The 14,402-nt window shown below is 29.1% G+C and overlaps 1 protein-coding gene across 2 annotated transcripts in view; it reads right to left on the reverse strand.

The window, feature by feature from the left end:
- Positions 1–342: 342 nt before the first annotated feature.
- Positions 343–14,402, reverse strand: part of dia (diaphanous related formin 1) — a 48,930-nt gene continuing 34,870 nt past the window's right edge. The window contains exons 19-26 of one of the 2 annotated variants that reach the window (XM_071180199.2): positions 13,389–13,475; positions 13,146–13,298; positions 12,929–13,058; positions 11,966–12,087; positions 11,073–11,237; positions 8,008–8,140; positions 7,816–7,920; positions 343–1,276 (exon numbers count right to left, since the gene is read on the reverse strand). In XM_071180199.2, coding sequence (XP_071036300.2) covers positions 1,161–1,276; positions 7,816–7,920; positions 8,008–8,140; positions 11,073–11,237; positions 11,966–12,087; positions 12,929–13,058; positions 13,146–13,298; positions 13,389–13,475 — 1,011 coding nt within the window. In that variant the 3' untranslated portion in view covers positions 343–1,160. Of the gene's footprint in view, positions 1,277–6,897; positions 6,998–7,815; positions 7,921–8,007; positions 8,141–11,072; positions 11,238–11,965; positions 12,088–12,928; positions 13,059–13,145; positions 13,299–13,388; positions 13,476–14,402 lie in introns of those variants that run through there. The other variant, XM_087159110.1, reaches the window with a different exon arrangement.

A 14,402-nucleotide genomic window follows, 5' to 3' on the forward strand; every position in this document is an offset into this window, starting at 1 on the left:
ATTTCCCTTACTAGTTTGGAAAAGGAAGTTATGCCCCCTCAGGGTTATGGGGAATATCGATATATAAAGGTAAATGTTCCATTAGTCATTTGATCAGATAATTGGTATATCAGGTTACCTGGCAAAAATTAAGGAGATTTTTTGTTTCCTGTCCTCGTAGTAAACATAAATAACTCTTCAGGATTCTATTTTAGCTACAAAAATGCAAAAATAAAAACAATTATTGCTCCAGACGAACATTCCTTTCAAGTCTATATTTTAATCTGATTTCTTGAAGTTTATCAGCACAAATAAATCAGATACAATATATCAGACATACGATAAATCAGATACTATATCGACTTAAAACTTTTGCAGGTTTTAAGTTACTAAAAGATCAATTAAAGTGACCGCTGTGAGAGGTATAAGGTCATTGAGATAATCCGCACTTGATTTATTGGTAGATTTAATGTATGAAGTTAAACTTTGCAAATTATATCTTGTTATAAAATTACTTGTCTCATGTCACTAGGATTTTTCTGGTGCCTATTAGCAGGATTATTGAGCTGATGTTATTTATAAAAGTTCATAATATTGATTTCTGCTGCATGGTGGACAATAACACTTTAATATTATTTGAGCTTAAAACTTATTTCACAGTAAACATTATCAGTACTTAGTGACCTGTTCATTGGCAATCAATTTGTACTTTCAAAGCTAATTTTGACCTTGAGTATTCGATTATCTTAGTTCACTTCACGTTATATTAACTCAAATAATCAAGTTTTCACAGAATACTGCAACATACAATGGACGTACATTATGTCTGATATAACACAGAGAATATAAGGCAAGGTGGAACATTGTTGCATTCTGAGTATATATATTACAGTTTAAATCCATTTTTATTTTCATACATAGAACTAGTTTATTATGAAAAAGTAAGAATGAAAATTTCGAAAATACAAGCTTTCAGTTCATAAAAATCTTGCTTATTCTTACTAGTTTGAGTAAGAAATTTATTAAAACCTCTCTGTACAATATCTCTTTTTTTCTAAAAAAAAGCATCTGTATTTACATAAATACTTCAAACCCAGCACAATACAGATTTCAAAACCTGCAGCTTTTACACTACAAACAATTTGTATTAAGTCTTTTAGCTATTTGTGTTACAACTAATCTCATCGTACAACATCACCATTTCTTGAATCAAAATTAGCTAAATTTTCTCTACCAAGGTTATGTTGAGCTAAAATATTACTCCTAGAGCGGCTGCGGTTTAATTGTGCTCTCCTTTCTGAAAAAAAAAATGAACAAATATAATTATTACACGCACATAGGAAGAAGAAAAAAGATGTAAGCAGCAATGAAAATAAAATTGCACATTTTTCTATAATACGATTATCATTAGCAAAAAATATATATATATATATAAACTCTATATATATTTTACAACTAAAAACTTGCTTTTTTCAGGAAAAATAAAGGCTTAAAAAGAAAGGATTAAAAATTTTCAGGGCTTCAGATATGCCTATAACAAAGACTTACAAGACTGGTTCTACTATATTGAAACCATAGAATATTATTTTAAAGACTATGGTATAAATGCATGAAATTAATAAATCCAGAAATAAATTACAAACAAAATATGACTTAAGTTTTTTCTTAGTAAGTTTTTTAAAGAAAAGCTTAATTCTTGTCATAATTTGTACAGTGAAACCTCACATTATAGACACTCCTACAAAACAGGCGCCACTCATTGCAGATATATTTTTGATTTCCTGCGAATCTTTTAGAATGAACCATTATGTACCCTTTCCGAAAAACGGACACTCCAGTAATTAGACGCGGACAGTCATGTATGCCCCAAATCGTTATCTTTTCTTTTAAACAGAGTGCATAGCCCAATCTTTCAACAAAAAATAAGCACCTTTTAAGTACTTTTTAAGCACTATATGCATAACAAAATGCAAAATAATTTTTAAAGACTACATGATCATGATAAAATAACTAGTTTGTGACAAAGAACTCTTTTCTTGATTATATTAGCCATTAAAAAATGATCAAGAGATTTTTCGGTTCGATTTCAGAGGGTGGAAATTGAAGCGTGAAATTGAGATTATATTGCAAAATGTAGTCGTAATTCATTTACGTCGCACTAGAGCTGCACAATGGGCTATCATACCTGCCAACCCGCCAGGGAAAAAAATAGGAACACGTCACGTGGTCGCGACATTAAAGTTTACTTCTTTACACTAAATGTTTGCATAATTGTAACTGTATAAGATTTAATGTAACAATTATTATTGATTATAATACATATCAACTGACAAGATTTCTGATTATTATTATTCAACAAACTAATTAAACAGAAATGATAGCTGATTTTAGTAATTTAAAACATATTTAAAAACAAAATATTTTATTATTACTCAAACATATGTGACAATAAACACATATAAAAAAATAATCAATTATTCTTGTTAAGTGCTACAATTGTAGTAGATTTGGCTGATTTTAAAAACTTTTCATCAAACACTTGTCTATAACAAGGCTGAATCATTTGGGACTTGGTAAATCAAAATTGCCTGCAAAGTAGACGCATTCATGCTACCCCTAAACTCAGTCTCATTTTTTGGAAACATCGCACAAAACAACTTCGATGCGTGGTCCGCAGCAGCTAACGTAATATTGTGTTCAAGGAGAAATCCTGTGAACAATAGTTTGCTTCTAATTGATTGTAGATCAATAGTGGACGACACAAAATCGGAAATTTTTGCTGACTTTTTCATATTTGTATATACGGTAGCATGCTTGGCTGTTTTCCCGTGTGAAATATCACACTTTCCGCCATGTGCTATACTAATGTCTGTATTGCAAGCAATACATAACGCGTACGATATCCCCTTTCTTGATTTTTTGATGAAATCAAATTCTTCACTATAATTCCCGCAAAAACACTATCTTCGCGGAATTTCTGACATTTTTTCAGATTACCACGTGGAAAAGCATTCAAAGCTAAACTTAAATCGAAGAGATGCGCTCCGAGTAAACATTCAACACCGGTACGGTTGCAAGTAAAAGACAAGGAGTCAGGAAGCTAAAATTTCCTCTTGATGTCTGTTAGAGCCCCTGAATTAGACAGGCCAACTCATCATCTATTTTTGCTCCAAAGAGCTAACATAAGCACAATACTAACATAACGTTAACTTGCGAACTTTTTTGCTCCAATATTGCTTGATAGGTCAGCTCTGATAGTATAGGAGCCTTAATGTCTGTGAATCGACCTGTACATACGTCATCAAATATACGAATGTAGCTAGAGGCAGAGCTAAGCGATAACGCGACTTGATTGGATTTCGCCAATCAGACATGGATCACTTTATAGAGTAAAAGAAAAAATTACGTTATGATGAAAAATCGGAACATTTTGACCCAAAATCGTTTTATCGGAACAAGGCATAAAAATCGGAACCGTTCCGATAAAATCTGTACACTTGGCAGCTATGGGCTATTGGCGACGGTCTGGGAAACATCCCTGAGGATGATCCGAAGACATGCCAGCAGAGTTGCACATGAGAGTGCAATAATCTCACCAAACCTAGCTCACAATACGCACATGTGGACTCACAAGTATTTCATCAAACCTGTAAAATAATTGGCGCTTTCATAGATTATGGACCGACGGTACACTGAAATAGATTGTGGTTGAATGAATTGTAAGACGTTGAATAGAACAATGTGAAAAGCACATTTTTGTATAATACATGTCGAAAATTGGCATGGTAAAAAAAAAATCTCATTTTTTAAAAAGAGAAAATTAAGCATTTTTTAAAAACATCCAATGAAAAAAGCACCTTTAAGGGCTTTTAAAAAACAAAAATCCAAAATAAGCACCTTTAAGCACTTTTTAAAAATGCTGCGCACCATGTTAAAATAAGACACCAATTTTTCTAAATTATTTTTTTTTTAGCACAATCATCTCTGATTATTTCTAAATCATTGCAATTATTCAGAAAACAATTTATGGTATTAAACTTCGTTATTAGTGTACCTTTCTTGAAAACGAACAACTTTCGCAAGCAGAAAATTTTTTTGGTCTCAAAAGTGCTCGCTCAACCAAGATTTCACTTTCGTATAAATATTAACAGAATAATATACAATGCAATATTATTTAAATTTGTATGATTATACACAAATATTGAAATGCTTTGACATGTAATAATACAGACAAAAATAATAAGTTCAGACCAAAAATAGAGAGAATCATTTTAACACAGCCCACCTAATAGGTAAAAATAAAATTCAGCAAAATAACCTTTTTCAGATTCCACAAAAAGCAATAGTATAAAGAAATTTCATTGCAAACATTTTATAAATCTTCAAGATAAGCAATAGTGCAATCAATCTTTCAAAGCAAACAAAATTTATTACTGATTTAAAAATAAAGATAATTTTACATTTATTCCTGAAAGCAAATCATTATAAACAAAGTTAAATTTTCATTCTTCATAGAATACATGCTGAAACTGAATATAAAATATAATACTTTTAAATCAGAGCTTGAATTTTAAATTTTACTGATTTATAATTGGTTCTTTTCAATAGCTCTAAGAGACAGGGCCAGATGTTTGGTCAATCATTAAAAAGTTTCTACTATAAGACTGGATAACTCGATTGTAAAGGATGAGATAACTATATAATAATGGGCAGGAGAATGCAAAAATGTTCACTAATTAGAGACATCAGATATTCGGGTGTGTTCCCAAACTTAGGGCCTACACTGAAATTAGTATGCTAAAATAGTTGCTTTAGTAGCCTTTAAGCTTAAAAATAGTAGTCTAATTAATATCTTCTGACAAGAAAAGTAGCACATAGGGTAGAATAAATTTAAGAGGAAATATAGAGAATGTTCTGTAAAGACTACTCTTGACATGTTTTTTTTTTTAAGGATACTTATTATAAATGAAAATATAAAGGAATACACATTGGCTCTTTGCATCAAAGGATATAATTTGCTTAACCTTGCAAAAGTGAGGTTAATGATGTAAATTTGACGAGCCTTTTTCACAGGCTTTTGACGTTCAAAGTTTGCTTCTAAGTACCTGTTTTCAGTCATTGCCTAAATTGGGTACAAGAAATGTACCGCTGTTATTTATTTGTGAGCATTGGTAAGTAAATAGAAAGTTTTGGGGTTAACATTATATGCAGACCTGTATAATATACACAACGCTGTTCATGGAAAATTTGCAATCACTGCAAAACAAATTTACTATTACTAAAAAAGAAACAACATTTCTTTTTCAAATTCTCAAGAAGAAGAAAAAATATAAATATTCACTCCATTTCCTACCAATGCAAACACAATTTATAACTACCTTCACAAGACTTAAAATCACACATTGAGACTCCTATTTACGAAATATAAGATCGCAAATCATGTTTCGTATTTTTACGATTTTAAACCAAATATCACGATTCGTATTTATGCAACTTAAAAGCCACTATTATGATTCATGTTCAAGTGACTTAATTGTATATAGGAATTCATGTTCAAGTAACTTAATTGTATATAGGAATTTGTATTCACGCTATTTTAAAAAGAAACATGGAGAATCGTATTCAAACGATTTTTAAATCTAATATCTAGATTCATATTCAAGCGATTTTAAAATCAAACATCGAGATTCATATTCACATGATTTTTTAAATTAAAGGTTGAGATTTGTATTCTGATGATTTAAAAATCACATATTCACACAATTAAAACAAATAAATAACATCTTGCCTCAATTTTTTTAGTAAAACATTGATAACATTCTGTCAATAAATGCTTCCTACATCAGTGTTCTCCCTAAGCGTTTTCAGAAGGGTGGCCCATTCTGCCTGCTCTTTGATCCCTATAAATGTGCCCTCTTTGTAAAAATTAGCCATCCCTTAAAAACGATTACATTGTAACCCCACAGCAACAACAATTACATTGCCTTTTTAGATAATTTATTTGACTGTTATTTATCCCTTTAGCTGTTTCTATGAGGTTTTTCAAATTTTAATATTTTAGTACTATTTTATTACAACACATGAATTTCAAATATGAGTGACCATATTTTGGTGAGTTCAAATTGCGACGATTCCATCACAATTCTACGCTGTTTTCCAATAATTTTCTCAGTTTTTGGTTGTCATTTATTTCAATTTCCATATGTTTCTCCAAACTCTAATATTTTAAATACGATATTAGGAGACTAGAATTTTGAATTAGAGTAATCACATACGGGCGCACTTGAATCGTAAATATTCCCTCGGAATTTTGATATACTCTTATTTTTCCAGCTATTTTCCCATGCAAAATCTGATATTTGTATTATGATTTAAACATGTTATTTCAAATTTGAGCAATCACTTTTGACGCACTTGGTTCACAGTGATTTCATTGTAAATTCATTATCCAATCATTTTTCAAAAGCTATTTATCGCTTTTTTTGCCAGTTCCATATGGTTTTAATAATTTTAATGTTCTTATATTTATTTTTTATGTAATCTGCCTGTTTGTCAACAATATTTTTTTCTAAATAGTCACCTTTTTATGAAAATAGTAGCTCTTAAGCTATTTTTTATAATAATTATTAGCCATACTCTCACCTTCCCTTGGTTTTGATTTTAGCAGCAAATAGTTGCCAATAGAAGCCCTGGAATTGCGAAAAATATCTGAATTTTGAATAAGTGGCTGAGAGTAATCATGTCTAAGTTTCTATTTTAGATTGAAGATCGGATATTCAGACAAAGGCATTGCAATCTTGTCCTTAAATTCAAGCCCTTATTTTTTTTAAAAAATTCAGTCAATTATATAATAAAAAAAAGAGATTTGCTTTTCATCATGCAAAAAACAGTCATGCAATTTTTTAGACACATTAAATACATGCAATAACATTGCATGACATGGTCATAAAAAACAAGACCTGCTTTTCTATATGTGATGGCAATTCTAGTGCTGGTTACTGAACTTCTAAAAAGGTAACTAGTGAAAAAATACAAAGAGGAAATGTTAAAGTTACTTGAAGAATAGTAAATATGGAAAAATAAAATCAGCTTAAAAATTATTGCAAAAATTAATATTCCATCAAAAATTAGATGTAGTAGTTAATTTTAATGGAGGAAAACCAATACAGAAACTACATTAAGTTATTCCATTCAAGAATTTTTAAAAAAATTACTATAAATAAACATTAAATATTATTCACATTTTAAATGTAAACAATTAATGTTTCAAAAATATATAAAATAATTTTAAAAAAAAGGCAAATTTAATACCCTATCCAATTTTCTTTCTGACAAAAAAAGGTGAAAACTGGTCAGTTAAGTTACCTTTTGCTGTACCTAGTAGAATATTTCTCACAAGATCTATATTGTTTTTCTGCTAAATTTACAATACACTTACGATTCTTAGTTACATATTTAATTTTTAATCTTTAATTATTAATTTTTTTTTTACCATTGATATAAGCAAATTCTAAATCTACTTTTAACCGTTGCTTGTAAGACAAATTTGAAGGTGCCAGAATATCTGAACCACATATAAGCCTTATTACATATATCTTGTGTCTTAAATAGATAATTTTTCACCATATTATTGTATTATATCTACAATATGACATTCATAAACATGAAGAGGCACAAAAAGTAAGAAAAAAATATGAGAGTTGGAAAAAGAAAGTGAAATAATCCTATTAACTTCCAATTTAAATTTATAAATCATTAGAATTTGAATATGTTGTGATAGAAATAAATGCAACTGGAAAACAAAATAAAAATTGGATTTAAATACTAAATACAGACCGGCAGCCCCTCTGGCAGGTGCTTTACGTCGAGGTTTGTGTGAAAAAGCAGAACCGGTTTTGAGTGCTTCTAAAAGACTGTCCATAACACCTTCCTGATCTTCTCCTAAGCGAAACAAAACAAAGAAATATTTAAAATTTCATGCATTTGAGCAACACAGCAAATAAGGAACGGATACAGAAAAACAGCTACCTGTTATATCTACTAATTGTTTTTTCTTAGCCATTCTCTCTTGTTTTTCTTTTGCAGCTTTTTCTTTGGCTTCTTTCGCTCTTCTCATCTTCTCCTCGACTTCTCTCGCATGGACAATATCTTTATAGGCTTCCTATTTAAATATTAATGTTAGTAACAGATATAGTTTAGATGTCATGATTGAAAATACACGTAAAAATATGATAAAATTTAATGTTAACTCATGGTAGCAGCTAGTCCAGTTAGTGGTAGAAGAATTATTGTAGTAGTGGTGACGTTCTGATATACATATACGTTTTCCTGAAGAGGCATTATTGCATATGTGTATATTAAACATTGCTTTATTTCAGTCTTTCTCAAAGTGGGCAATAACGCCCCCTTGGGGGCGTTTGAAACCTAGAGGGGGGGGGGCTTTAAGGGGCCCAGAAAAAATGGGGGCGATGACGTGGGTTAGGGGGCGATGTATAATTTGTAATTCCATTTACTTTATATAGTAACTACAATTAAAACCCACATACTACACAATAACGAATAATTAGTTTATATTTCTAACCTGTATGATGTTATAAAAACTTAAAATACTTAACATAGATTTCGTAGGATAGCCCGCACACCGTACGCAATCCAGCTGTAACAAGTTTCTGCGGATAGATAAAGGAACATGATCGATGATAGTTAAAAAATTAGAGCAATTTTACCTTAATTACATTGCACCAGAAATTATTTTAAACATTAGGAAAAAAACTACCATGCAGAGTTTTAAAATATTATACATATGTAAACTAACTTAAATTGAAGTTTTCTTTACTTTCTTTCTTGTTTTTAACATAAGGGCATTTTACAGCATTTTCCTAGCATTTTATAAGAAATTACTGATGTAAAAATCATCATTTTTACATAAAATGGAAATACGTATATAATTATTGTTCAAAAAGTTGTGTTAGAAAATTTTTTTTACAATTATCCCATTACCGTCCAGTGTCAAATAATATAGTAAGCCTAAACAGTTCACTTATTGTAAACATCGTTTACTATTTCTATATATTATAAATATTAAATATTAAATATTATTAAATATTAAATATTAAAAATGCAGAATTTGGCGGCGGTTTTTATTTGAACCAGTTCTAAATTATAAACTAAAATTCTATGAAAAATTACCCATACTTATCTATAATACGAAATGATATTAATTTATTTTCCGTAGTTAAATAAGTTATTATTGTTAGTAGTATTATTTACTAGTCGAAATATAAAATTTTAATTATCTTATGATGAGAATTTTATCTAATATTAATGAGAAAGATATTCAACAAAAATAGTTTCGTTCTAATAAATTAGTACAATAATAGTACAATAAAATAGCAATGTATTTTTCTTATAAATTAATATTTCGTATTAAAACTTATTATGTTTGTTTATGATAGTTGAACTGCCTATGTAAAAACATTAGAAACGAAACAAGTTCCGGTTGCTCCGGAAGTTCATGTGGATCAATTCATCTGCAAGCAAAAATAAGCTCCGCCTACGGATAAGGTGAATATAAAAGCTTGTAATTTTTCTTATATTTTCATTTGTGGTTTCGTGCGCTATCTTTAAACAAGTATTTAAGTTTAACACTTTATTTACATATTTTTGAAAACAAAGCCATATCGGAAGCAAAAAAGAAGAAACGGCAATACAGTGTAGAGTAGAATATATTAAATATGGATTCATAGAAAATTCGACAAACTCCTGTTTGCCTTTGTGCCTTCCTTGCTCAAAAACATTTTCAAATGAAGCGATGAAGCCTTCAAGACTTCAAGATCATTTGAATAAAATGTATCCGGATAAGAAGGACAAAAATGTAGCCTATTTTCAAGATCTGGAAAAGAAGCATAATGCTCAGCCAAGTGTATCGAAACTTTTTTCGATGGCTGCTAAGCAAGATGATGACGGACTTCGAGCTTCATACAATATCTCTCTGTTAATTGCTCAAACAGGTAAACCACACACACCATCGGAGAAACGTTAATTTTGCCGGCGATAAAAGAAGTTATAACTTCTGTGCTCCATAAAGCGGCGGCAGATATAATTCGAAAAATTCCCTTGAGCAATAGTTCTGTCCAAAGACGAATTGATGAAATCGCTGAAAACAAGTCATTGTGCAATCATCTGAAGACTAGTAAATTTTCAATTCAGTTGGATGAGATTTATTAAAGATGAAAAATTATGTCAAGATCTTTTATTTGCTAGAAATTTAGAGACAGACACAATAGGAGAAACCATATTTAAAACACTGGAAAAGTTTTGTGATGAAAAAGGAATTCCGTTGAAGAATATTATATCAGCTGCTACAGATGGTGCTCCAGCTATGACGGGGTGTCAAAAAGGCTTCATATTGTACTTAAAAAAGAAAATTCCTGATGTGCTTGCTGTACATTGCATTATACATCGACAGCATTTAGTTGCTAGAAATTTAAGTGAACGACTATTTCAATCATTGCAACATGTCACCAGAGCAGTCAATAAAAACCGAAAGAGCTCTTTAAATGACAGATTATTTAATCAGCTTTGTGTTGATAATGATGAAGATTTCAACAGATTGATCTTTCACACAGAAGTGCATTGGCTATCAAAAGGAAATTGTCTGACTCGTTTTTACAATCTGTTTGACTCTGTGTTCAAATTTGATTACAGTCATATAGCATAAAAACGAAACAAAAGAATTTGTTATATTGTAAACACTATAATTATAATAATATAGGATGAAGTGCTTTTTCACACTCAGATGTAAAAATAAATCAGAAGTAGTAACCCAGAAGTTTTTTTTACAATGAATTTTAACCTCTTCAAGCTTAAAGTACTTAAAACTGAGGCCTTTTAATTTTAAATATGCGGCACATGCGACTACAAATAAGAAAATGAGGAAAAAATTCTAATTGAAATAGCTGAAAAAAAATTTCAATTAAATTGTCAATTACATAATTTCAATGATATAATTACATTGCAGCAAAGGATACATTATATATTCCTATAATAATAGAAATTACTTACTAATATAAAAACTACTTAATTTTACTTACTTGGAACATGTCCTTAAAAGTTTTAATGTCATTGAAAAACTCATCTGATTGATATTTTTTAGAATCAAAAGCAAAATATTCAGACAAATCATTATAAAGCTTCTCCATTTGCTTGAACATATTTTCTAAAATTTCATACTGCATTGACGCTTCCGTCAGAAAACTCTAATAATTAGTTAAGATTAAATAACTTAAAAACGTATTATAATACAAACAAAAATCAGATGTTACTTTAATATTATAAAGAATGTCAGAACTATATGTATGTTGATAACTATACATTTTCTAAAAAGAGAAAGATAATGGTGAAAAAATACTTATTTTTACTGTTACAGTCAATAAGTCATAAAAGCTAACAGAACTTAGTATCGACAGGTATATTGCTAATTATAATAAATCAAGGCCCATTCTATCATCTTCTTATTAGTTAATAAAATAGTTCTCACATAAAGTTTTTATTTTATTCCGATAAATCGTGCATAGGAGGGGAAAAAAACATCACATTTTTATTCTTTTTTATTTTTAAGTTAAGTGATGTACAAACACTAGGTTTTAAATCAAGAATGTTGAGTAATCTTCACTTTTGAAATAAATAAAAAATAAAAAAGAACTCAAATTATTATAAAATTCTATTAACATGAAAGGGAAAAAAAGAGAATTTTACAATGTCAAGAGAACAGCACCTTAAAATGCATTTTTTACATGCTGAGTTGCCAAACACATTTTTAAAACAAAAAGGTAAATTATAGCAAAAATTATAGCAATTATATAGCTTTACATAAAATTATATAAAGGCAAAATTATAGCAAACTTTGCCTAAATACTGAGTTTTTTTTAAAAAAAAAAAAACATATATTTAATTCATTTTAAATAATTTCCTGCTGAAAGGATACAGACATTACTTCAGAAAATCTATCTTCTTCACTATGAGGACGGAAATTTTTCAAATCAGTCTCTAACTGTTTAACTGACTTCTTCATTTGACTTAAATTCTTCTGTATCTGTTCAGATGACACTACAAAAAAAATATCATGTTTAGGCAATTACCTGTTAGCTCTGAATGAGTCAATATGGTCATAAAGTATTACGAAGAATTATTACAATTAGGCTTGGCTTATTATTTAAACATGTTTATAGCAATCTTCGAAGACTGTTTTTTTTTCCTTTCATTTTAAGGAGAGCATTTGTTAAGTATTAAAAAATATTCAGGAAAACTTTAAAATATTATTAAATATTCCACATTACTATTATATATGTGGAATTAGAAGTTTTGATCATTGAGTATCAAAATTTAAAACAAAACAGTACAGTTCTGCAAGGTTTAAGCCCCACAGGACAACTCCTACTCGCAAAAAATCATATAAATTATCATAGTAGTTCAGACGCCATGAAACACTGTGCCAACCTTTTACAGGGAATCCATGATTTTGTTAAGAATATTACTAATATAAAAAAATATAAACTATAAAAAAAAATATAGCAGTAATACTAATTATTACTGCTATGTTTTTTTAATGGTTTTTATCTCTTTCTTGGCCCTTGGCTTCAGAACTTAAAAAGTACTCTTGGTAAAAATTAAAATGAACTATTTATAAACCCAATGATTGTGGCAAACCTTTTATTACTTGATTTTCAATTATGAATTTTTGTGTAAATGTTCTTAGCAGTAGCAGAAAGACAATCATCTACTTATAGAACTGATTTCTCCTCATCAATAAAATATTAATGATTATAAAATAAAGAGGATAAATTGAAATATCAGTCAAATTTTAAATTTTTGGAAATATGTAATGCTTATTTTGATATGGCACTCCTAGAGCAGAAAATAAATAAAGCAATGCAAAAACCACCTTTACCTCTAGCCGCTCTATCAACATGCATCAATTCCTCAGCGAAATTTAGGACATCAGGATATTTTTGTTCAATGACTTCAGCCAAATAATGCAACAGAGTTGTTTTATGATCTGCAGCTTTTGTTGAATTTAACTGTAAATTTAAAGATAGATCATGAAAAACCAATATAACAATTATAAATCAAGAAGATTACAATAAAATTTATCAAATGACAAGTACTTTGGTCAGCAAACTAATTTCAAATCCAACAGCTTGTTCATTTCGAGAACCAGCATTCATGTAGTTTCCTATTAAGAGAATGATTTGCAAAAGGAGGCAAAATTTTTTGCTTTTCTTCACTTCCTCACAAGCAGCAGTTGCAGCAACAACATCCTAAAATGGATCATAAATGTTAAACATAACTTTTCAAAAGCTAATCAATGTGCAGCACAAATTAATTTAGATCTTTTTAATATCACTCACTGGCTTGATATCTTGCACAAGTTCTTGAAATCTCATTTTAAAACTGATGGATTTTAACCTAGGTACTAATCTTTTAATGCTCCCCATCTATAAAAATTAAAATCGAATTATGAAAGGAATACATATCAGAAAAGATATAGTTTAATTTACTTAAATAATCTATGTAGCTTTCAGGAACTACAACTTTTTGTTCCAGTACAGAAATCCTACAGCATGACAGTAGGCGCTGCGGATTATCAGAGCATCTAAAGATTATTTTCACAGATTTTTTTTTTTAAAAAAAAGCATAAAATATTACTGAGAACAGAAAAAGAAAAATGATTTTTAATTAAATAACTATATGATTACAGAACTTCACAAAATTTGTTTGCCAAGTTGCAAATATATAAACAAAAGAAAAGTAATGACTTCTGAAAATTTTAAATGTTTTTTTAATTAACAGGAATTTTGAGAAGGAAAAAAAGAATTTAAAATACAAAAAAAAATTAACAATTAAATTCTTAATTTCTAAAAATTCTAATTACTTGTTTATATACTATATAGGGACTTATTACATTTTTAAAATTTCCAATTATTCCATTCATATAAAAAGTGTGTAAGAATATTTAATTCAAATTACAGATTTTTAATAAATTTTTTTACACTAATTTTTATCCACCTTACATGTGCTGATTCTGCTGTAAACATGCTAGATAAAACCTGATTTTTACAATGATAGTCTCTTTCTGAGAGCGTTAGAGTCAGAAACATATTTAAATTTATGAAGAATGTGCTGCAGGTAGACTATGTAAATTCTGCTACCGGGGCTACTGCTAACAGTAACTTAGTTACAACATCAGTTTTTTTTTTTAAACTGTTTCTACAAGAAAAATTTTTTATATAATGGACACCATTTCTAATAATCTTAAATATGAAAAGTCAAATGGGATAAATATTGATCTCTTTCAGATGAAAATAGAAAAACATGTGGGTTTAAATATAATAAATTAATCTTTACCATGCAATTAATTTAAA

This window comes from Parasteatoda tepidariorum, chromosome 1 (assembly GCF_982258835.1).
Source record: "Parasteatoda tepidariorum strain Cologne lab strain chromosome 1, Ptep-v5.0, whole genome shotgun sequence".
Taxonomy (NCBI): domain Eukaryota; kingdom Metazoa; phylum Arthropoda; class Arachnida; order Araneae; family Theridiidae; genus Parasteatoda; species Parasteatoda tepidariorum.